We start from the raw sequence: 25,474 nt of genomic DNA, 5'->3' as shown, positions 1-25,474 counted from the left end.
GCATAGATCTATGATCAGAACTTTATTTTTAATCTATGTCTTATTGTCTGTATTTTTATATATGAATAACCAGTTGTTTAATTGTATATATGCGTTTTGTGACCACTAAATGAGAAGGGAATATAAATAAAAAAAATCCTTTTCTCAATATAATTTTTTGGGATACGATGTTTTATTCACATATCAAACCCTATGATGGATGAATATAGCACAATCTCTCAAACACAAAATTATCTGTGGTAGCTATACACCAGCCTTAGGGTTGATATGCAGGGAAATATATGTACACAAGTATATATAGAGTGATTTTGCTGCTGTGATTATATTTATGTAAACAATATCATATTTTTAACTTATAAAAGGAATAGCGCTGGGTTATTTTGTTTTTGGAAACTTACTCCATACAGCCAGAACCAGAAGTCCATTTATTGGACATTTTATATTATATGTCGTATTTAAAATGATTTTTTTTGCTACTTTCATTCGTACATCATAAAGAATATTAAATCTGCTTTATAATAGTGTTGTTTTTTTTTCATTGAATTCAAACCAAATAGCAAATGTGTTTTTTGCAATGAAAATAAATGTAAATAAATACAGTTTTTTGTGCTTACTGGTTGTTTGTACAGTACGAGTGTATCTGGGCATACTAATGACTGATGTAAACCTGGCACATATGCTCTTGATGCAAAGTTACTGTCATGCATACACCTTTTACACAGTTTTTAGACCTTAATTTTTGGACAATTGTGCAGACAACCCAGCAACAGCCCTTTATGTGAAGATATAGTTTAAAAAATCAAGCGTTTCAGACAAGAAAAACTAATAGGAACTGTTAAAACAAGCATTGTACTACTCTTATCATCTGTTAATGTCAAAGAACAAAAATCCAATGATCAAAAAGCTTGTATAATTTAATTACGTGTTACAATTACACAGTTAATGTACTTGAATAATAGATTTTCAGACTGAAAAAACTTTCAATCTTCAAAATTACAAAATCTTCAAAACTTTTAAAATTACAGACAAACTCTCCATTAAATCGAAGTGGTTATAAAGCTACTGTATGATTCCAGTTTGGAAGCTTTATAAGTGATTTAACATTAGGTGACAGCATAGTGGCAAACTGATCAAATGTCATCAGTACATGGCGGTATACAGTATTATATTTCACTGGAAATTGGCTAAACACACTGTTGTAATGATTGGCAATTTGCACTGGGGAACTCCCAGCTTTCAGTTGTAAATTATCAAAGTCTAATGGTGTCCTTATCCTTTACCAGAGAGACTTGGGCTCGGCTGCCAGGAGACTACAGGTCGCAGCCCTCATTCAGAACAAATGTGCTATCAAGTCAGGAGGAGTGCAGAAATCTACACAGTCATGAACATGCAACAGAGAAGTGTCGTCAAAATCAGGCTGAAGTAATTATCCAGAAATATAGGTCAAGAAATACTTAAAGATCAACTGAACAGCAAGGAAACTTGTTGAACAGGAGATAGCTCATGAAATCTAAGGGTTTACATATGCTAGTAATAATCAGATTCTATAGACTATAGGGCAGCACAGATGGTGTAATGGTTAGCATTACTACCTCACAGCACTGAGGTCATGGGTTCGATTCCCACTACGGCCCTAACTGTGCGGAGTTTGTATATTCTCCCTGTGCTTGCGTGGGTTTCCTCCGGGTACTCCGGTTTCCTCCCACATTCCAAAAAATATACTGGCAGGGTAATTGGCTCCCCACAAAATTGACCATAGTGTATATGTCTGTGAGCATGTGGTAGGGAACATAGATTGTAAACTCCCCTGGGACAGATGTGAATGGTAAGATATTCTCTGTAAAGCGCTGCGGAATATGTGTGCGCTATATAAATAACTGGTAATAATATAGACTGGATGCACATTATTCAGTTGTTAGACTATACTGAAAAATAATATATATGTTGTGGTCTCCCACTTAGATACATCCAGGTGATTCTTAATATTTGTGCGTACCCCCAAAAATGAGTGTTTCGGGAGGTTTTCACGCAAATACACTTTGGTAAGTAGGCCCCGCTGTCTTAAGATTTGCATAATCATAAATCACATACTACTGTACCTCTCAATGCCATCTATGAAGAAAAGCCAGGCTGGGTCACTAAATACTATTAGGTCTGCTTGTACTGCAGAAAGTTATGTGTACGAGTCTTCTTTACTGGCTCTTATTTATTTTCACTACTCTTTTTTCATTATATAACTATGTTATCTTAACTTTTAAGTTTAGATTTTACTGCATGATTATATTCCTTGTAGCTGTTTTATTTCTATTTTAAATATTTTTACATTGTATATATTGTGTTGTGTCAATAAAAGTGTGTTTTCTCAAAGCTACACCATAATAATGCCTCTCACTCTACAGGATATTGATGCTACCATCTTTAAAAAGGTTGAAGAAGGATCCAAAGTAAATCCAGATAGGAGAAAGGTATTACTAATTCTGGTACATAGATTGGAACCATTACTATGAATATATAACAATTGTGTCTCTGTATACACAGTGTTACACTACTGCCTGTCTCTTCTCTTTTCAAATATTAAAACCTCTGGGAGAAACAAAGTCATAACTGATCTCTACTTGCTTGGAAGAAAAACCTATATAATCAATAGGAACAGTAAAAGTATATAAACAGATCTTACTGTAGATATGATATAGGTATTACATTTCCAGAGAGAAGTATACAAAAACAAGACAAAATAGACAAAATAGTAAACAAATAAATTGACATTCTTGATTTATTTAAGAAATATTTAAAAGGTAAAATAGAATTATCTTTTATGTTCAAGAGCACCAACGGATAATAAAACAAAGGTACATGATTTATATGTAGTTGATAACCTATACAACAATTTTACATAACAAAACCAATGAGCTTGACCATAACAGGTAGCAGTCAGAGTTAAATTGTACAAAATACAAGGTAGAGAACGTATTGGCTGGATACTTTTATTGGGAAGCTGTGCCTCTTACATATCAAGGTCATTTTTTAATGGCAGTGGAATTAATTAAGATTCTCACGTGGTACGTAAAATGTGAAGACAATCAATTTTATGGTTGACCATTAGTGTCCCATAAAGATCGCTGTTACTTTAACTCTAACCCTTTAATGTGATAAGATGACACATTTGACATTGGCAGTTCTCTGAAATAATATTAATGTGATCAGAAGTTATCACATGCACTATATTTATTAATAATAATGTTGAACATGTACGGTAAGCTTCACTGTCTATATTGTATATAGTATGCTTCAGAAGATTCCAGCTTTTTACACAAAATGGATAGTGTACTGTTGTCATGTCCCCATTTACATTAATAAAGATGTGTATTGAGATCCATATTTGTTTAAGGTAGTAGTTTGGGGGTGTGACCGTGTGTCACGCCCCTGTCCTCGTCATGCTGGGGGCTTGCCCAGCACTCTGGGAGCTGTTTGGAAGCCCCCATGTTCTCGCAGCACAGTGAGGATGAAGCATGTATCACCACTGCAGATCTGCTCGGTGATACCATTCGAGGCGGTGACATGAAAATAGCAAAGCAGCTCTACTGTTTTGGTGTCACCCCCCCTAGAGATGCTACGGTACGGGGCATATTTATTAACAAATGCGGCCAGTGCCAGAAAATAAACAATCCTTTTTGGCGCATATTGTGGCAATAAGGAATCTTTTTTAGGGTGGATGTATTATTCTTAATGTCCGGGACATGGGCTCCAATAAGAGCCAATCTTAGTGATCAGTAAGAAATAAAGTGATTGCATAGACAATTACATAGACCATGGCCAGGCAACTACGCATGGGTGACTATCCAGTCGCAAACGCGAAATGCAAAATATCATGATTGAAATCATGTACAGCTCCAGCCCACCAGAGAGGGATCTCAGGGTGTCCCCATTGAAGATGGCTTTAGCCTATGCATGCAAGATCAGAAAAGCTACACTTTGCAGATTTTGTTTTATACCATCTCTTATAAAACTATGGGGACGGCTGATGCAAGGGCTGGTGACTGGAGAGCAGGAGGTACAGTAATCTCTGATATCTCCTGCTTTCTATCATGTTACACTCCAGCGACACTTAATTCTGCCCTTAAACATGTAGAAACAGATGCGACCTTCAAGAGCACCCGCTGGCCAGATGATTGGAGACATAGGGCACCCTCACCCCAGCTACCCACATACCATGTCCGACGGCCTCTCCTGTTACCAAGGGGAATTTGGAGGCATTGGTGCCCGTTGTCGTCTTGAGCCAACACGCAGGCGCCGTGGTGGAGACTCGATTTACGGACCGTGGCAGCCACAGATGGTGCACATCTGCAGCTGCTTCCAGTCCTTGATGCAATATCCTCCACTCAGAGCAAGCTCTCTGGCAGTTCCTGGGAGTGCATTCGCAACACTGAAGAGCTAGAAGTGTGGTGTCCACTCAACCTTCTGGGTGTTGAACCGTTTGCATCTGCTGTTAGATAAATGGTCTCCTTTCCTGGTGTTACTGTAGGACACACCGCTCATAAATTGTCTTTTTGCAGGTGACATACTATTGTTTGCAACCAGCCCTGGACTTCTTTGCCTGCTCTTTGTGAACTTCTCTCTTGAAAATTTTATAAAAATTATTAATTAAAAATAAAAATGCAGAAACACCAGTTTCTCTTTATTTTAAGGGCAGAATTGCTTCATACATATATCCCGTAGCTGCTATGCAACATAGACACAGTAAATGTGTAGTTTAAACAAAGGTTTTATAAAAGTACTTGGAGCCTGGAGGCTTTAATAACTCCAAGCGATACAGTATATTGCTAGAAGGATGGCATTAAACATTTCTAGAAGTTACATTAGTCTAATGATATAGATATATATACAGCAGTACAGAAGTAATTGAGATAAGCTCTTTGTGACTAACAACACTCACACAGTTGTGTAATTCTCACACTAGTGTGGATGAACCAATAGGATGAAGAAAAACAAAGGTCAACTTCATAAACAAGACACGATCAAGGATCACATGACCAGGATAATAAAGGGAAAGAATCTTCTTTTTTTTATCAAATCTATATAACAACTGAGCACTTTCCCATGACATGTTCTCAGGTCCAGAGGGATAATCTAGATCAATGATGGGCAACAGGAGGTCCTCAGAGCCTTGATCCATGGCCCACAGCTCTTTCCTTTGCCTTTCCTCATCCATTGCTTTACACTCCATCATCTTAAATTGTCAGCTTTGTCTGTTATAGCATGTAACCCTTGTTCATCTTACAATTCCTGCTATTAAAAACCTTCATTGATTAAATGTTTTAACGTATTAATGAAATTAGGTGTAAGGAGAAGTGACCTGCTTGATGTTTTTTACAGACTTGTGTCTATTTGATGATATGTATTATTTTAGCTTATTACTGAAATGAAAGGTTAGAGAGCCACATCTGTGGCTGGTGAAGTATATCAGGCTGCCTATCGCTGATCTACAGCATTCATTCCCATACATGTACATGCTCTACCTACACCAATAATTTCTCATCATCAATAGCAATTGTTAACAAAGCTTTCATTATCAGAAAACAATTGATGCATTTAAGAAGGATTCGGTGCCTTTAATCTCAGTAACTAAAAATAAACTCAGCCAGAACCCAGAAAATGTCAGGTTTATGTTGAATAAGCCAACAATTGACAGAATACTAATAGTAATAGTGTTATTGCTACCGGCTAAATGACTTGTATTCAGCACAAAAGATAGGACTGGAAGAACTGATATGACAGGGTGATAGGAAAAGCCGAATATAAAGTTACTGTGGCAGGTGATTAACTATTGATTTAACAGTATTACCTTTAATTTAGACAACTGTCCAAGGTCTTTAGCGGCGCTGAAAATCATTTGAGCCCCCTGGAGAAAATAAAGACAACAAATTTATATTACAAATAAATGTAATGAAAACAGTCATTAATATTAATAGTCACATTTAAATGGTATCATTGAAGCACAGGAACAGCATGCAGAGTTTAAGCTTTGTTTAATTAATATACACAAGTATTTAGAGAAATCACATTATCTCTATGCAGCATGCATTCCTTGTTCCAAATAATTCCAGTGTCACTTGATGAAATAAATCTATTGTTTGAGAACTATGTAAAAGGAAGAGCAAATTAAGCGACTTCCTCCTCACAGTTGTAGACAAAACATAAATATTCTCTTTATAAACTGCATTCATGAATATCTAACAATAAGACAGTTTCTTATTTACTGTAGTTCATAAGTACACTATCAACTCCCAAGTCACTTTCTTGTTGTTGAGCAAATTGAGATAAATTATTGAAATCCCGTCCATCATAACCACAGCAAAATGCACAACAAAAACCAGCATGTGCTAGTGTGAGCTACAGTTTAAGCACACTTCTGTAAAGATTGATGATAATGATGATAATGATGATAATGATGATAATAATAATAATAATAATAATATTATTGATGATGACTATTAATGATAATAGGCATTATCATTTTTGATGCTGGCATGTCTTTTATCCTGCCATGTGCCTAAACTTGTGCAGAAGGTTAAATAGATGAAAGGGAGGAGTTGGGTAAAGAGAGGGTGTACCTAATGGAGATACCAATGCTCTTCAGGAAAATGCAGAGATGAGTTTTCCTACTGATGACTTGAGGAACAGGGGAGAGAACATATTTTATAGGGGAAGGAGACATGGCTATTCTCACTCCGCAAAAAGACATGACTGTTGCACTCTCTGAGAGCTTGCAGTCTTTTTGTTCACTCTGCATAAAGACAGTTCTCATGTCCCCTCACTCTCTTTACTTACTGATCTTAAGCTACAAAATAGGCTAAACTAAGCAGTAATTTAGGATGGAAATAGGAAAGTCTAACTTAATAAAAATAGGCACTTCTAGTTATTGGAGAAGGATGAAGTCTGATCTGACGTTTGCTCAGTGCGCCTCTGCAGGTTCCTCTGTCCCTCTGCACACCTAGATGTACTCCTAGTATGTGTAAGAGTCTCCTGAGAGCACATAACAGGAGCATTACTGTGTTACTCTGAATCTCCTTCAATAGGGTCTTAGAAGTTAGAACGTATACATTAAATATACTAACAAAGTCATTTGTTGCTCATCTAAAGGTTCTGTAGCAATGTTCAACTTGACTCCTGCTGCTTTCAATTTGAAGCTAAAATGCTACTTGTATAATTGGTTTGTGTCGCCCACAAACAGCTAATGTAGCTAGGATAAATAGACATACAGCGATGCCAAAATCTGTCAGGATAGAGCAAGCCAGTATTACCCCTTTTGTATTAAACACCCATCTGCTTATCTTCCCACTACAATGGTATGCTAACATACTGTAAGTTATAACACAATTACCCTAAAAACTATAATTATTTACTAATGTTTTTTGGCAAGAGTAACAAGAAACATTCTACATAGGCTTGCATTACAACAGATGATAAAATATCTGTTCCATGCCTATCTAAGAAAAGATCTAAGATACTTGCAAAAAACTTGTTCCAGTAAAAATCACATTAATTACAATAAGTAATACAGTTTAAATTCATTTTTAGATAGAAGTTCCCATAGATACTATGAATTATTTTTAGGAAGATATCGATTTGAAAAGTTCCAAGCATTCTGATAATAACTGCTAGGTTAATATGAAATATTTGCATTTGACTAATGGTGTAATATTATAATCCACATAAGGGTGGGTACAGAACTAAGTAAATAAATATTCTTATCATGGGCATGAGCAGAGTCTTCTTTAGGGGTGTGCATGATGGCATAACCAAGCCCCCAAGACAGCCACATCCCCAACTGATCCCACTCACCTCTTTCACTGCCCTACCTCCAGGTACGTGGCCGGCATCGGTGTATGCCGATCCCGGTATATTCACCAATTATTCGGTTTGCCACTGCCTGTGTGTATGCCTATGATTCTTATTCTAGATTACACAATGCTGACCATTAAAATACGAGAAACACATAAAGAAAAAAAAACCTGTTTTTGCCACTTTATTAAGTTTTAGTAAATTTCTGGATCTCCGCACGAGGATTTTATACAGTATGTTTCTAATATCAAACTCACTAGCTGGATTGTCTGGATCATGTTGAGTGAGAAAGGCAATTTACTACCTGCTCAAGGTGTCTTTCATCAATCTGGGCTTCTTGTGCCTCAACAACCATAGTAAAAGAGTAAAAATATACATTTGAACAGACACGTGTCAGTAGGAGTGTAGACATCATCTACTGTACATCAGTGGTGTCCAAACTCTGTCATCAAAGATCCCGAGCAGTTCACTTTTTCCAGATGTGGAAGCTGGTGTGCAGGAGTATTTATTACTAACTGACATTTCAGAAGATTCACATGTCGTCTGGAAAATAAGAACTGTTAAAGATCCCTGAGGACCGAATTTGCCCACCCCTGGTCTATATTATATAAATAAGTAGCCATTCTGTGAGTTGAATGAATATCCATGAGAATGCATGTTGCAAATATACTAATGACTAATGCAGGAAAAACTCTCCAGTTGTATTAACAGAATTCTAAGAACAATTAAAGCATGACTTATTGGGACTCTGAAGAGAGCCTGGGTTGCCATAATTTATGTATAGTAGCTGAATCATACATCTTTTCATAGTTAAACAATGATTGTATACCTCGGAAATATCCTTTACTAGCATATAATAGGAGGCACTAGATGTATAGCCCCGAGATTCCAATATTACTATATTACTAGAAATACAAAAGTAAATAGCCATGACTCAACTAATGTATCATTTGTATTTAACTGGCAGTCTAAGAATGTAAGATGACAATCAAATGTAATATATTTGCTGTCAAGTGTCAATTTCAGTACAGAAAACAGGCTGATTCCTTTATTCTTTAACCGTTGCTGATCTAAGTGTTGCTGTGCTATACTACAGTATGTTCTGCAATTCAGTGTCACATACAGCGCTATGTCCTCTGAAACATGTGCCCTGTGACTGAACTGAAACATAGCAGAATAAAAGAATGTATCAATATATAAAGAAGAACAAAGTGTGATCTCAAAACGCTAAGGCACGTTGCTGCTTCACTGTGCTAAATTGCCATTGGCTGGTTGTGTGAGCAACATTCATTTCTCTCACCAGGATCCATGTTTAAATGATTGAACATAGCCTTGAGAATACACTATTTGTTTCCAAAAGGTCACACTGTCTAACTATCTCAGAGATAGATATCCCTACAGTATGTGTGATTTCCATGCATGAGATAGGCTTTCTGTAACGTACAATCTGCATATAAATATTGAGGTGCAGAACTCAGAGACAAATTCCCAGTTAATAGGAATCACATCTCTTCTGCTGGCGAAATGCTGGGCTCATTATTGGCGTAATTCTCTGCTTATTGTTGTGTGACTATGTAAAAAAAAAAGATATAAAGCAAAGAAGAATTGTTTTAGTGAGGACAAACATTAAATCAGTAACCTGGTAAGTTTCCTTTTGTACCATGTGACTTTAATGTGTACCTTTTTTCTACACAAAAGTGAGGCCGTCATCATGAGAATCTATATGAGCTCCAACCTACTATGAAACGGATTCAGTATGATTTACTGGCCGGCGGTTCAAATCCCGCCAGCGGCATCCCGGCATCACTTAAAATCCCGATCGTCCCCAGGTAAGTATTCTCTAACCTTATCTACCCCCTAACCCTCCCTTAGGGGTGCCTAATCCTAACCTCCCCCCCTAAGTGCCTTACCCTAATCCCTCCTCTAAGTGCCAAAACTTAACCCCCCCTTCCCCTAGCCGAAACCTAACCCGCAGGGGAGGTGCCTAACTCTAAGTCCCCCCCAGGAACCCTAAACCTATCCCTCTCTCCCCCCCCCCCCGCGGCTGTCTGCGCCCGTCGCCCGGCTTACCTTCTATCGGTAAGCCAGCTGTCGGGCTCTCGGCATAGGGAAAATGACAGGCGTCAGGATTCCATCCATCGGCTTCCCGTTTCGGTCCAGTGGATCCAATTGAATGTCCTTGGCTCCAAATGACTCATACACTCTCCATGTAGATGCCTCCACTAGATTACATGCACATTAGTGTAAAATCATCATGCTATATGCCTCAACTTGTGCTGGGACAAAGGGTTTTCCCTCCCTGACAGTGCATGGGTTTGCATTGCAAGGAGGTGGAATAACCAGAGGAGCAAAAGTTTGCATTGGCTGTCAGGATATATGAAATATTCATTTTCCAGAGTCATTTTTTCAACACGATACAGGGGAGGGAGGGGGTTGAATATATGTAAGAACATTCTGCAAGGTGCACTGAGTAAAGCCATGTGTTTGTCCTCCTGTGTCCTTGGATCCTTTGTACATTGTCAACCCATCATCTGACAACACCCTGTCTCCTGATGCCATGCACTATACCCTCTGCTACTTGTAGCATTCAATAAGGGATGTCATTTATTTTTATATATTCAGTATATAAGAATATTTCATAACATTTATATGAAGGGCAGGGTATTACCTAACCATAAATGCTAATGACAGTGATAGCACCACGTCCTTTGGCTTTTGCTGTTAATTAATTCTATAAATATATAACACCCACTCTACCTTTCTCAATATAACAATGTACAGTAATTGCCGCTCATCTGCTTTTGATGGCAATTCAAAGAGCAGTCCTTTAACTTGCAGGAGACCCCCCACCGCACAGTATGCCTCCATGACGGTAATGATAATGCTATGTTTGATTGCCTGTTAGAAAATCAGTGCCCAACCATTAGCATGGGTATTTGTAGTAATAAGGTGATGGAAAATTATATTATATAAGAGTGTGTAAAATAAAAACAAGATACTCTCATCATACCAAATTTTACATTTTGAACCCTGCAAATAACACTTTTTTTTGTGAAAGGAAAAGAACTTGGAATAATAAATACAAAGTCCCTAAAAAATAAACAATGAAAACAAGAAACCCTAATTATATAAGAAAAGCACAATGTATACGAGATAGATTACTTACTGTTTGATCTGTCAGAGGGGGCAGCACAATCTGCTTTTCGATTTTATTGAGCACTAGCTTCCATAACTCTTTTAAAACGCGTTTTAGCACAGTTTTCTCACATATTTTTGCTGAGACCGATAACCTAAAATAATCAGATTTAAAAACACATAAGAACTATAAAGTTTTTATTGTTGCTATACAACCTTTTTAATTTGTGCAAACATGCCTAACTACCCACATATACAGTAACAAGCAGAACGTCTACATGACAGATATTGAAAATTCCCCCATAGTATGACCTTTAACAGGTTTGCAGGTGGAAAGATTTGAAACATCACTTTATCGTACAACCTGCTACCACTTTAGTTACTCCACTCCAAGGGATGTTAATAAAAATTCTTTCTCCCGTATATTAAGGAGCATGGCCAATTGGGAGACATGGCCATGGCCATGTCCCATCGCACATATTGAGCCCCTATGGATATGCTATGCCATTGCAAATCACTGGCACGTCAGTGGTCATACAAAGTTGGGGGCTTGACTGTATGCCCTTGGTTGGCCCAGGTACTTATACTACCCTGCTCCTTTCATGTCCTTAATCTTTTCAGTATTTACCTTAAATTCATTATTAGAGTGATGGCACATTGAGGATTCTTTATTGCATTTCACATTTGAGTGTTTTACCATTTTATTACCAGGGTCAAAATGCACTCTCTAGTTTAAATTACACCTGGAAGTTGCAAGGCCAGCAACTGAAAGTGCACCGAAAAGTAGGGAATGCTCCAACCCATTGCTTTTTCACCCTTTTATTCTTATTTTAATAATTCTATCCCACAAATCAGAATTGCATTGTTATATGTGGGTGTACTGTATTCATGGCATAAATCCAGCTGGCAACCCCGTTCCCCCTCCCCCTTCACAAAATGCTACATTTTTATATCCTTGCAGCCATTGTAATATTAGAATGCAGATTACACGTCCCTATATAAAGCAGGTGCATTCATACCCTGTATAAAGCAGGTGCATTCATACCCTGTATAAAGCAGGTGCATTCGTACCCTGTATAGAGCAGGTGCATTCGTACCCTGTATAAAGCAGGTGCATTCGTACCCTGTATAAAGCAGGTGCATTCGTACCCTGTATAAAGCAGGTGCATTCGTACCCTGTATAAAGCAGGTGCATTCGTACCCTGTATAAAGCAAGTGCATTCATACAAAAATAGATGAGTGTTGTCACAAAAGGGGATTTGCACTGTGAGCCCTTCATTTTCACATTTCTAAAAGTTACCTTCAACACATTTAAATACAAATTGAATAATAACTTTTGTATTGCACATCACAGGCCCTGATGAAAATCAATTGCCAGGGATAGCAATCACTTAATGCACATTGTGCAAGTAGCAATTTAACACATTATTACTGAAGACTGCTTGTAGAGAAAATAGGTTTTAGCCAGAGAATTGTATGATAGCACAGCATTACAACTGATGGCCGTGTAGAATTGGAGGATGAGACTGAACGTATAGTTTTTGATCCCTGTCTATGAGCAGCCCTGCTGTCTTCACTACCTTTATGCCAGTGCTTTAGCAAGGCACAAATGTGCCATGCTCCAGCCCTGCTCCACCAATATGATATAATGAAAGAGGGAGTCAGAAACTGAACTCTCCAGGTCCCACTCCCTCAGCTTTGCGCAGGTGATGAAGACCACAGGTCTTGACGTGTCTTTTTTATGTGTTAAGCTGCATACACACACAACGATTGAGTTAATGAACGATTTTAGTAAACGATTTTCTACCTTGAAAAAATGAACAAAAATCGTTTACTAAAGTTGTTCATTTACTATGTTCATTTAAATGTAATGAACGATTTTTATGAACTACAAACGATTTTTGCATATTAACTTAATGAAAATCGTTGAGTTGACAAGTCTGACTGAACTACAAACGTGAACGCGCATGAACAATAATCGTTCATCGTTTGACTCAGAAAGTGAACAATTTTTTCAAACGATTATCGTTAAACGATATCGTTTAACGATAATCGTTCAAAAAATCGTTGTGTGTGTATGCACCTTTAAGCTGCATACACACACAACGATTGAGTTAATGAATGATTTTAGTAAACGATTTTCTACCTTGAAAAAATGAACTAAAATCGTTTACTAAAGTTGTTCATTTACTATGTTCATTTAAATGTAATGAACGATTTTTATGAACTACAAACGATTTTTGCATATTAACTTAATGAAAATCGTTGAGTTGACAAGTCTGACTGAACTACAAACTACAAACGTGAACGCGCATGAACAATAATCGTTCATCGTTTTAACTCAGAAAGTGAACGATTATTTCAATGATTGAGCGATAAACGATATCATTATCGATAATCGTTCAAAAAATCATTGTGTGTGTATGCACCTTTAATCTTAAGTAATGAATGCTCTAGGAACTAATTCTATTGCACAGTTGTGGCACTACAAGTACCAGAATGCAGATGCCTCAATAATTAACAAATTAAGGTGGCCATAATTAACAAAATATTATTGCCACGTTTATTTAGCATAGAATCATTTCCCCATTATTATTTATTTTACTGTCTACAGTACAATTATTAAAATATTATTTTTGTAGTATTTATTATTAATATGCATCCCCCAAAAAATACATGAATTAGTTTGGACCCCTTAATTACTAATTAGTGACAACATAATACACCATGTGCCTCTTTATTATTCAATTCATGGTTACTTGGTCATACTAGTTTGAAGATGTCACCACCTAAGCATGGATTATTCTACTGCACAAATATGAGCGAATGCACGCCAGTGATACGTTAATATAAAAAATAACCACAGGAAAGAGGGATGAAGAGTGGGAGAGATCCAATGGAGGGCATCACACATTGTCTGCCCGCCTGTCTCCCACTATTATACAAAGGTTTTCCAGCAATAACATATTTCTTAAGCTGCATACACACACAACGATTTAGTAAATGAACGATTTTAGTAAACAATTTTCGTTAATTTTTTCAAGGGAAAATCGTTTACGAAAATCGTTCATTTACTAAATTTGAATATTCCCTTACTGAAAATCGTTGAGGTGGTCAGTTTGACTGAACTACAAATGTGAACGCGCATGAACGATAATCGTTCATCGTTTTAACTCAGAAAGTGAACGATTATTTCAATGATTGAGCGATAAACGATATCGTTATCGATAATCGTTCAAAAAATTGTTGTGTGTGTATGCACCTTAAGATAAACACTTTAAGGGCATATTTGTTAATTATCGTGTTTTATACCAAATAATTATAATCTCTTATCGTGGCAATAACAAATTAAGGATTGCTGCCGTTTATTAAAACACATATGCAGGGACATGGGCTGCGATAAAGCTAATAGGGTATATTTACTAAAGTTGCGGATTTATAGAATTGGAGATGTTGCCCATAGCAACCAGTAAGATTCTAGCTATTATCTTCTAGAAGGTGCTAGTAGAATCTAATTGATTGCTATGGGCAACACCTCCACTTCTATAAACCCGCACTTTAGAAAATATATCCCAATGCGTTCATTGTACTCCTGGGTTCAATCGTCATACTGAGCATGTGTGAGTGTGCAGAATGTATCTCACATACTACAAAGGCTAACACCATCAAAATATAATGTTAACTAACGGGGTTTCACATTTAGAAACTTGGGAACTTCAAAACTTTTGTAACCCCCATAGAAACCCATGGACCTGTTTTTGCGGACCAAAACAGGACCAAAGCAGATATTCTCAGGGGATGCTTAACATTTGTGGGTACTGCCCCAAAAATGTGTGTTTGTAGGTGGTCACATTTCACCATGTTAAAGTTGACCTGATTTAAATAACTTCCCATTGGAGTTCACAGCACTCCTAGGACATTCAATACTAACGTTTTATCTAGGAAATCCATCAATGGCCGCAAAACGATTTCAGCATCCACGGCTGCATTGTTCCTGTTTGTGGATGTATTTCCATTCCCTCTCATCTGATTTAATTCCACACTCATTTGTCTCACACAGTCCTCAATTATGTTCTGAAAACTAGAAAAAGAAGAAAGTCCAATTACATTTTTAGATTTCTTTAGTTTTTCCAATTGATTTGCTTTGTCAGCCACCTTAGAAAAGTGTATCTTTTGAAGAACAATTCTACAAAGGATTTATTTTTGTCTGTCACATCGCCCCCTCTAACTATTATCTGTGCTGAGAATCCCCGACCTGTACATTTCCCTGTGTTGATGTCCCATACACTTCTCCTACTGTGTTGTGTTGTGATCCTGCTCTCATGGATGAAATCCAGCAGCCATGCCTCTGCACCTTAATATATTTATACATATCTAGGCGCATTGATTCTTAGATTAATAATTTACACTGGTATGACCTGTTGACAAGCTGACACATTCTATTGCCTTTAGCTATTCTTTAGACTGAAGAAAAACAACATGAGCATTTTAGTAGATCTATGTAAATAAGTCTTAACCTGTACTTTCATTAATTGTATTTGGTCAATCAGCAACTACCTTTCATGAATCTAGTGCATATTAGACATTGGATGTCACTTAGAAAGTGCCCACATAGGGTTTTGTATATTCTACAGTGCAGCAGTGCTACGTACCTGGTGTGCTAACCTGCTCTCTGCCCCCAGAATACACATATGAAACATACAGTACGCTCTGGTGTGGGCGTAAAAATCCCCACACTGTGAACAGAATTAATTTCATATAAAAAGTAGGGATGTGCAGGCTCGGATAGGTTCGAGTTTGCACGTGGAGTTCGGATTTTTCCCTCCAAAAAAACGGAACTCAGAACGAGGCAAAACGTCATCTTACATGGACGAACATCATCATTCCTGGACAAAAGACCAGGAATGATGATGTTCGTCCATGTAAGATGACGTTTTGCCTCGTTCTGAGTTCCGTTTTTTTGGAGGGAAAAATCCGAACTCCACGTGCAAACTCGAACCTATCCGAGCCTGCACATCCCTAATAAAAAGTAGAAGCTTCACCCTTCAAACCAACATTTTTTTTGGCCTAAATAAATCACAAGTGTGAGGGGACAATGGGACTGTGGCAATCTTGTGTGGGTGAAGCGGTTTCTTACATAGCTCCTAGAATGCGCTTCTCTGCTCATGTGCAGCATGGAGAAGTAAGACGGGTCCATAAATGTATAGGGTGAGATCTGAGGGTTGTAGTCTTTACTAGTAATGTTGTCACTCTAGCACTGCTGTTCTCCATCTGCAAACCTCTGCTTTTCTGCAGGCATCATCAATCTGCTCCATAAACTTGTGCACCCCAGCTTTATAAACCCTTGCACCCCAGTTATTCTGCAGGCATAACCAATCTGCTTCATAAACCCGTGCAACTCAGCTCCATAAACTCATGCTCCCTAGTTCCATAAACCCTTGCATCCCAGTTGCATATAGCCGTGCAACCCAGCTCTATAAACACGTGCAACTCAGGTCCTCTGCAGACATCACCAATCTGCTTCATAAACCCATGCATCCCAGTTCCTGTGGAACTCAGCTTCTCTGCAAGCATCAACAATTTGCTTCATAAACATATGCACCCAAGCTTCATAAACCTGTGCACCCCAGCTTTATAAACACGTGCACCCCAGCTCCATAAACCTACACACCCAACTCCATAAACCCATGCACCCTAGCTCCATAAACCCATGCACCCCAGCTCCATAAACCAACACACCCAGCTCCATAAACCCATGCACACTAGCTCCATAAACCCATACACCCCAGCTTCATAAAACCATGCACCTCAGCTCCATAAACCCATGCACACTAGCTCCATAAACCCATACACCCCAGCTCCATAAAACCATGCACCTCAGCTCCATAAACCCATGCATCCCAGTTCCTGTGGAACTCAGCTTCTCTGCAAGCATCACCAATTTGCTTCATAAACATATGCACCCAAGCTTCATAAACCTGTGCACCCCAGCTTTATAAACACGTGCACCCCAGCTCCATAAACCTACACACCCAACTCCATAAACCCATGCACCCTAGCTCCATAAACCCATGCACCCCAGCTCCATAAACCTACACACCCAGCTCCATAAACCCATGCACACTAGCTCCATAAACCCATACACCCCAGCTCGATAAAACCATGCACCTCAGCTCCATAAACCCATGCACACTAGCTCCATAAACCCATACACCCCAGCTCCATAAAACCATGCACCTCAGCTCCATAAGCCCATGAATCTCAGCTCAAAAAACACATGCACCCAGGCTCAATAAATCCATGCATCCCAGATCCATAAACCCCTGCACCACAGCTCAATAAATCCATGCACCCCAGCTCCATTAACCCATGCACCTCAGCCAAATTCTAAATTGAGAAATATGACAGGTCAAAAGTTGGTTTTGCACTGCATAGTGGATGTTTTGCACTTTGTAATATGACCTCCACAGAAAGCACGATAGCTAAATTGTAAGTCCACTACTCGCTACATATTAATACTGTGAAGAGGTCATAAAAGAATATGTATGCATAAAAAAACTTGGAGAAACTATCTACAATTCGGTAAGTTATCATTGTTTAATTTGTAGCAAGTGAAAAATAAACATAAACATAAAAACATGGAAAAAAAACAATAAAATGCAAGAAATCATAACTCATTCCAATATTATTATTAAAGCCCACAAACGTCAACACCTTCTTTGATTAAATGGTGCTTAGTGGATATACAGTATCTCTCTATACAGACTATGTGCAAGCATAGGTCCAGATGCCTGCAGAGGACTTGAGGTGCACAGGTTTATGGAGCCAATTGGTGATGCTTGTTCGTGACAACCATGCCCTCAAATATGAGACCTGCCCTGCGGCCAGATAGCGGCACCCCAATATGTTGTATTGTGAGGGGATTGCAAACATGAAAAATAATTAAATCATTGTTTGTGGATGAGATAGAAGGATTATGGGATAAAGACAAAGGCTCTGTAAACAGGTTAGACTATACATGCAAACTTAATACCTTCAAAGAAGATAGAAATAATCTTCTAACATTTATATTGACATACATCAGTCTCTCGTTATTTACGTTATATACATAAGAAGGAAAATAAATTAGAACCAGTGTATCTTTACAGCTTTAATATTTTAGGTGTATTTGCATTTACCTTGCCCCAAAAGTACAGCTGAGCTCATCAAGCACTGAACTTAGCTTCACTTGCAGTTCTTTCAGCATTGCACTGGCGTCCGGATCCAGCTGCAGAGAGGAATATTTACATACATCTATTTAGTACAAATTTATCTCATATCCTGTCTACCCCACTTAGAGTATAGTATTGTCTTTGGTCTTTCCAGTGTACTTTTTGCATTAGAACCTGCTTCATATTAATGACAGGGTTTTATACTGTAGATATCAAGTAATTCTGTGAGTGTCATATTTGACATTATGTTGGCTTCAAGCTTATGTACAAAAGGAAGGCAGCTGCTCGCTAAGCATCATGGGATACATAGTTCATATCTTCTGCAAAGGCTGATGTACTGGGTGCCATATTAACAGTCATGAAGTATGGTCACTATTTAGCACTAGCATGGCTGAAAGAATGACATTGTACAAGCCCTGTGTTACTATATTTACAGAAATAGAATACACAAATGTGGTATAGAGTGAGAAAATAGTCTCGATCTGAGACCATCACATTACCCCCAGCCTTGTAGTACATAGATGGCACCATGTTTATGGACAGGATACATTTGTTATTTCCTTACTGTGGGGTGATAGGTAAAGTAAGTAATTCTATAGTAACAAAAGAGCAGGGAAATCTTGTTAAGATCTAATATTGGTTAGCACAGTGGTTAGTATTGTTTCCTTGCATCATTATGGCCATAGGTTCACTTCCAACCAGAGTCCTATCTGTGTGGCTTTTATATGTTCTCCCAGTGTGTGTGTATTTCTTCATGGTGCTCTAGTTTCCTCTTACACACAAAAAACATGCTGGTAATTTAGTTGGTTGATGACAAAAAAAATCAAGTAATGTATGTTAGAGAATTTTGATTGCACGTTCCCCTGGGATAGAGACAAATTTGAATTATTAAAAATTGTCTCTGAAGTCCACTATAGATAAAAATATAATAATTATAATGCCCCTTATGCACTGTGATCCCATGTGGATTGTCAGTAATGTGAAGTGTACAGTAGCTATCAGTTAGGTTGCACAAAAATAACATGAGATATAGGTTGCGGACTGTTGATTTAGGTACAAGGTTAATGTGAAAGATGATGTATGATAGAAAGTTATGACAAGTGCATAGCTGGTATTGTCACTAGGGTATTGGGCACATTTATTTATTTATTTAATATTACTGTATGTATCAGTTAAATGTGTAAATTCCATGAGATCCACTATTTTAAAGACATAGCAATGTGCAGGGTAAACAACTTTTTAGAATTCACCTAGCTATTCACTAAACATAATCATTTATCTAGATATTTAAATTAAACTTATACCATGAGCTGCCGTATTGCTGAGTTAGGCCTATAGAATCGTTGGGGGAAAAAAATAATAATAGACAGTATAGAGTGTTCAAAACAAGCTTTGGAAATGAAGACCCCCATTTACATGAAAAAGTACTAAACTGACAAAGGTACTTTACATTACAGCAGTTCTTTTTATTAAGTGATTAAATTAATACATGTATATTCAAGGCAATGACACAATTTATTTCAGCCAACAATGGCATAACTTCCAGAGCAATGCCTCCTTAACATGTAAATGAGAAATGTCCCTCTATGGGCCAGCTTTAACTTTCCGTGGTTAATTACTGCACCGGGAAAAGGGTGGTAACCTTGAGCTTTAACACTCAGGGTTATTCAATTACAGCCCCTTTTCTTCGTGCAGTAACTACTAATGCGCGTTATCCCATAGAGTCCAGGATAAGTGAGCTGTGAATTTTTTAACTGCAGTAGCAGATTGTTACAATGTAAGATCACACTTACTAGTCCCCTGGGGAAATAATGTTTATGTGATCATTCAGACTGTTGCTGACATTTTGGGTAGAATGTTTTAATTATATGTTGTACATACTGTAGCTGTTTACAAGCTTTCATTTAAGGTTTATTATGGGCAAATACCTTACAGATTCACATGACTTTATATTTGTCTGCAAGTAAATGTATGCTTTATTACCCCAATGTACTGAGCTGCAGAGCATTGTGAAGTCACTAAAAATAATATATTATATATACACACATATAATATGTAGAAGCCATTTTGGAATAAGAATCCATTTTGTATGCCATGTATGCATGAAGGGTGGGTGCACAGGACAGGATGGAGTTAATTCATTGTACAGACCCTGTAATAAGTGCACAGAAAAGCATATGTACATATATGGTAAGGTATGCGATTCCAATGTTTAAACAGAGCTATAGTCTCACTGCAGATAATGCATACCATGTGTTAGACGGAATCTATAAATGTGGGCTGTTCTGTTAAAAATAAAGCAGAGATGGAGATGCGTGTGCTGCATACAGCTGTGTCCCGTGTCTTCTTCCCTACACACCTGTACATATGTAGCCTTTAGCAAACAAGACTCTGAGGGTGACCAATAAAGAACTAATTCGCTGGCCATAGCTAGTGAGGAGAATTGACAACATGGAGGTCCCACCGAGATGCCCAGCAGTGTTGACCACAGGGCAGATGTGAGATCGTGCTCTGGGGACAGAGTTGCCAGGACAATTTCCCGGGTGAGTAAACAGAAAAGTTGTGCCCTCCTGGTAGCTGTGTCTCCATTGCAGTTGATGGTCTGTCCTGCTGGAATCAATCCCTGGGTAATTATTGGTCACCCTAAAGGTGTTGTTATTTAAACATGTTATAATCTGTTATATGTTCAGTGAATGATAGGTAAATGTTTAAAGTCTTGTTTGTCTGTTTGTTATGTACCAAACCTGTCCTAATTGTGTTTTTAGAGTAACTGATTTAGCCACTGATTTAACTTTAGAAGAGAGCCCTACACAGTGATTTGTTTATGAAATAGAAGAATGCCATGAAATTGCATTAGATATAGAAAAGTACATCAGATGGATGCTAGGATTGGATACATTTACAGAAATGTGTTTTCATGTATTAGTGTATGAAAGAACAGAAAGGGAGGGAGACCTGTCAGACAGTGTGTTCAGAAATAGGAGGAAAGTTACATCCAGTCAGTAGTGTTAATAACTGAAGCAGGAAAAGTCAGTGCATGGATGTGCCTATAGATAAACATTTGATGATATTATTCTTGTGCACGAGAATAGTAACCTCTAATAAGAGGGGGGACCATTAGGTCTGATTTTAGTCATAAGGGACTTTGACTAAGCTAGACAAGGGAATGTTCTAGCAAAGCTTTATGGAAATCATAAAGCAGGATATTTGATGAATGTTTAAAAAGGCTGACACCCCAGATACTGACTGGTTTAAACCTCACAAAATGAGATATGAGAAGCAGAAGCAGAGGTTAATAAATATAACCTAGATGACACACTGAAAGGTCTGATTGAGAAATGTAATAAACGTGAATAAGAATATAGAAATGACCCCCAGATGCCCACTTACTTAATTATCACTGAAGAGGAATGTTGCGTTTTATATAACTAGTGTTTTGTTTGTTTTGTTTTTCTTTTCTTCTCAAAATGTATATTTAATTTGTATTGTGAAGGCATGCTGTGATAGAGGTGCTTTGCTGATGACAATGGAATGCAGGATGTCACAGAAAATGGCTGCCGTGCTGTAACTGAATGTTTGCTTGTGAATGAGATGGGCCCATATGCATGTGTATGTGATAAAAGAGAGTCGAGTGAACTTGAGAAAGTAGAGTTGGTTGGAACTAATTGTGTTGATCAGATGTGATGTGTGAATGATTGTGCGTAGTGAAGGTGTACTGGGAATTGTGGATAAGTTGTGCAGGAATTGAAAGGGTTAATGTGAGTGAGTTGCCATTTTTTCATGGGGACGCCCATAAATAAAAAATGTGCATTGCAAGATTGGAAAAAGGATTGATGTTGAATGCATTAATAACAAAATGCTTTATTTGTTATTTTCTAGGAAAATGGATATTGTTTCTGTAACTTGTGAGATCAAGAGACATATTGTAATTCTAAAATAAACAGTAATTATATTTGATTGCTGCAGAAGGGATTAATAATAGTAAAAGTGATGTAAAATTTCCCTAACAAAATGTTTTATCAGTTCATGATTTCTTTAAACTGTTGAATGATGCATGCTTACAAATTAAAATGTTAATGGTTTTAGACAACCAACAAGAAAATAATTTTACAAATCTAAGAATATAGGTAGAATAGGGGCTGTTGTTTAGATATGACTGGACTTAATTAATCAGAAGCAGCCATAGGAATGCATATTGCCAATACAGTTGCGCAGGTCAAGTAAGCTTTAAATGAAAAGAAAAAAAATCCAATAATCCACTCCAGATGTTCCAAGTTCTGGAGTGTAAGGGAATGTGGTAATATACCCGTTATAGAAGAGAAATTATCCTCAGTTGTATAATATCATGAGAAACTGTTAAAATAGACACAGATTAAGGGATTGATGGATTGATAAGTACTATCACCCTTGGAAAAGTCAGGATGTTGAAACTAATTTTGTTTATAGGAATGTAACTAGAATTACACTGACACTACTTCAAACATGCCAGGACGTTTTTTTGTATGCTTCTAACTGATTTGATTAAGATACTCAGATCAATATTAAAGATTAGGATTAAGTAAGATATAACAGATACAATTTTTTTGGTTCAAAGCTCCAACCCAACCTAACCAAAAGGGTATGTCTGGACCCCAAAGGCGAGGGAAAAAGTCGTACAAAAAGTGTCTGTACTAAAGATATTTAAACAATTGAGAGGATTTTTAGGTCTTATTGAATATTGTATTGTACTTAAAAGGTGATAGACAGCAGGAATTTAAAAGTACTGTAACTTAGTTCTTGTGTTAGCTCTGCTACATTACAGCAGTTAGGTAAGATTGAATCCAGATGTCACTTTGTTTCTCATGTATTCAAGAGGAGGGAGGAAATGTACTATGGGGGGATGATGCTGGCATATGAGAGAAGATCCAGCAGCACAGCATATGCAAATTGGGAGGGTCTGAGCTGTTCTCAGTCTGCACATCCCTAATGCAAATACTATATGTAGTTCAGCTAGCAACCACAGGGGACTAGTGAGACACAGGAAGATGAAAATTATGATTACTTTTTTTTATTTTTTATCTTTCTTTAATGATAATGATTGTTTTGAATTAATGAAATCTTTTTCGATAAGTTATGTTATTGTAAATTATAGATAGATTATACATAGTTTGTATTAGATTTTTTGTTTGCTGCTTTTCAAATGCCGACAAATTTAGTTTTAAGTAAGGTCAAAAGCACATATCAGAGAACATACCCCAGAAGAGGAACTGCTCCAGCAAACCAAGTTGGCCAAACAGGCTACAGTAATATACCTACCTGATATTTTGATATTGGCGACCAGAAACAGCAGAAACATTGAACCTGATTTTGTTAAAAGTTGCAGTTACAGGTTCCTCAGAAGTATGACTTGGAAAGACTTGCACGACTTCGGGTGATGGATGGATGGCTGAGCACCACCTCTGTCTGCCACGTGCACTATTCTCAGTCTGAGCCCAAATACTTCATGGAAGCACTCATAAGAGATGCTATGGTAAAAATAGCCAAGAAGCACTGGATAGCCCCAGGCTTCAGTTGGGCTGCATAAGCCTACCCCTAATCATTGCACAGCCCAGGAAAAGTGATCAAGGTACTATAAGAAGAAAGAAAGGAGTACCTCGCAGATGTTATTCCTTCCAGAAACTAAAGATTGATTTTATATAGTTGGTTAAGTGTTGGGTATGTTCTGTGCTCAGACCTGTTGTCAAATTGACTATGGTCTTGCAGGGTAGCAAAAACATATTAGAAACAATATGAACAATAGGAAAAAGGAAAATAGATGACAGAAGTAATTCGTACATGTGAAGTAATAGAGTGTGACAAAGGTACACATTTTATTAAAGACATTTTAGAATGTATCTTGGAGAATCTGAGAATAAATAGGACCCAAAGCAATGAGAGTGTAAAAGACTGAATTATACAGTCAAATTGAACTATGATAAGTTGATAGAATGTTTATTTTTAATATGATTGTTAGTCAAGAACTTTCCCAGTGTGAAACGTAGGATGAGAGCTTATAGAATACTATTTGGTATAGCTGCTAGAACAAGATGTGATTTCCTACAAGTGTTACAATATGAGCATAGTAACTTGATTCAATATGTGATGCATATATAATAGAAACTAACCAAAGTCCACCACCAGGTGTTCTCTTATGTTCTAGATCCCAATTCAATTGCAGCACCTAGAAACTGCAACCAGGTGATTGGGTCATGATAAAGAAGCATCTAAGGAAAAGTCCTAGGACCCAGTTACAAGGTCCTTATCAAGTTCTCCTAACTACTCCAATGGCAGTAAAGGCGGCAGAAAAGAAAATTTGGATTCGCCTCACACTGCAAGATCATTACATAAGGGGAGTTGGAGTAATTTGAAGTTATGACTAGATATATATGTTGCTAGGCCTTAAGCCAAACAAAGGCTTGTGAGGATGTACTGTATACTATGATTCTTTCTTGTTATAGTTTTGTTTCTAGTTTTATCAATATCCAGACCTAGTGTAAAGAATGGTCATAAAATAGAAGCTTTAGCCAGACTATTTAATACTGTTATAGATGAAATATTTGATGTGTTTGAAATAATTACGAATTAATTGAAATTCCAGGTGAAGGTTTTGGGACAGTTTAGGCTGATCCTTAAGTATCTCACAGCTACACAGGGAAGTATGTGTAAAATAGTGAGACCTGTTTGCTGTAATTATATAGCTGATAATTTATCTGACCCGTTATATGTATACTTAGAGAAAGTTAAGAAATTGAATGACAAGTTTAGAAAGATACATAATGATTCAGAGTATAATATTGATAGTAATGGATAGTTTACATGGTTGAATATGTTAAGTTGGTTCAAGGGAACAGAAGAATAGTTTTCAGGTATTTTCATGTTAATAGCTAAAGGATTGAAATTACTAGTCATCTACATGATTGTCAGTATAGATATATAACTAATAAGGAAAATACTTACACTTGATTACTGTTCTAGGTTTAAAGCGTCTAAAGAAATGTCAAAGACAACTATGATCCTGCTACATGGACATACCCAGAACTTTTGTGCAATTTGAAAGACAAGAGAACCATTGCTTTGCAGAGACTTATGTGAACAATGTATGGAAATAATTGAAGGCTTTTACAAGAATATGGATGAAAAGAAGATACAGGACTATAGGAACTGAGGGACTCATCGCCTATGTGGTCTTGAATGGGCTCTGCCCCATGCAGCTACCTCGTTAGGAGGGTTAACTTGTTGTGTGAAGTAGGGACCAGCTACATAGGGGG

The 25,474-nt window shown here is 37.5% G+C and overlaps 1 protein-coding gene across 1 annotated transcript in view; it reads right to left on the bottom strand.

Annotated features, from left to right (window-relative positions):
• UNC13C (unc-13 homolog C) overlaps positions 1–25,474 on the bottom strand; it is a 718,105-nt gene that overhangs the window by 132,090 nt on the left and 560,541 nt on the right. Inside the window, exons 24-27 of the mRNA XM_088444832.1 lie at positions 18,156–18,244; positions 14,909–15,058; positions 11,009–11,132; positions 5,843–5,899 (exon numbers count right to left, since the gene is read on the bottom strand). Of these exons, the coding sequence (XP_088300958.1) occupies positions 5,843–5,899; positions 11,009–11,132; positions 14,909–15,058; positions 18,156–18,244 (420 nt within the window). The remainder of the gene's footprint in view (positions 1–5,842; positions 5,900–11,008; positions 11,133–14,908; positions 15,059–18,155; positions 18,245–25,474) is intronic.

The sequence above is a fragment of the Taudactylus pleione genome, unplaced genomic scaffold (genome assembly GCF_031769625.1).
Source record: "Taudactylus pleione unplaced genomic scaffold, aTauple2 ptg000019l, whole genome shotgun sequence".
Lineage (NCBI taxonomy): Eukaryota > Metazoa > Chordata > Amphibia > Anura > Myobatrachidae > Taudactylus > Taudactylus pleione.
The sequence above is the reverse complement of the archived record's forward strand: the minus strand, read 5'-3'. Positions and strand labels throughout refer to the sequence as shown.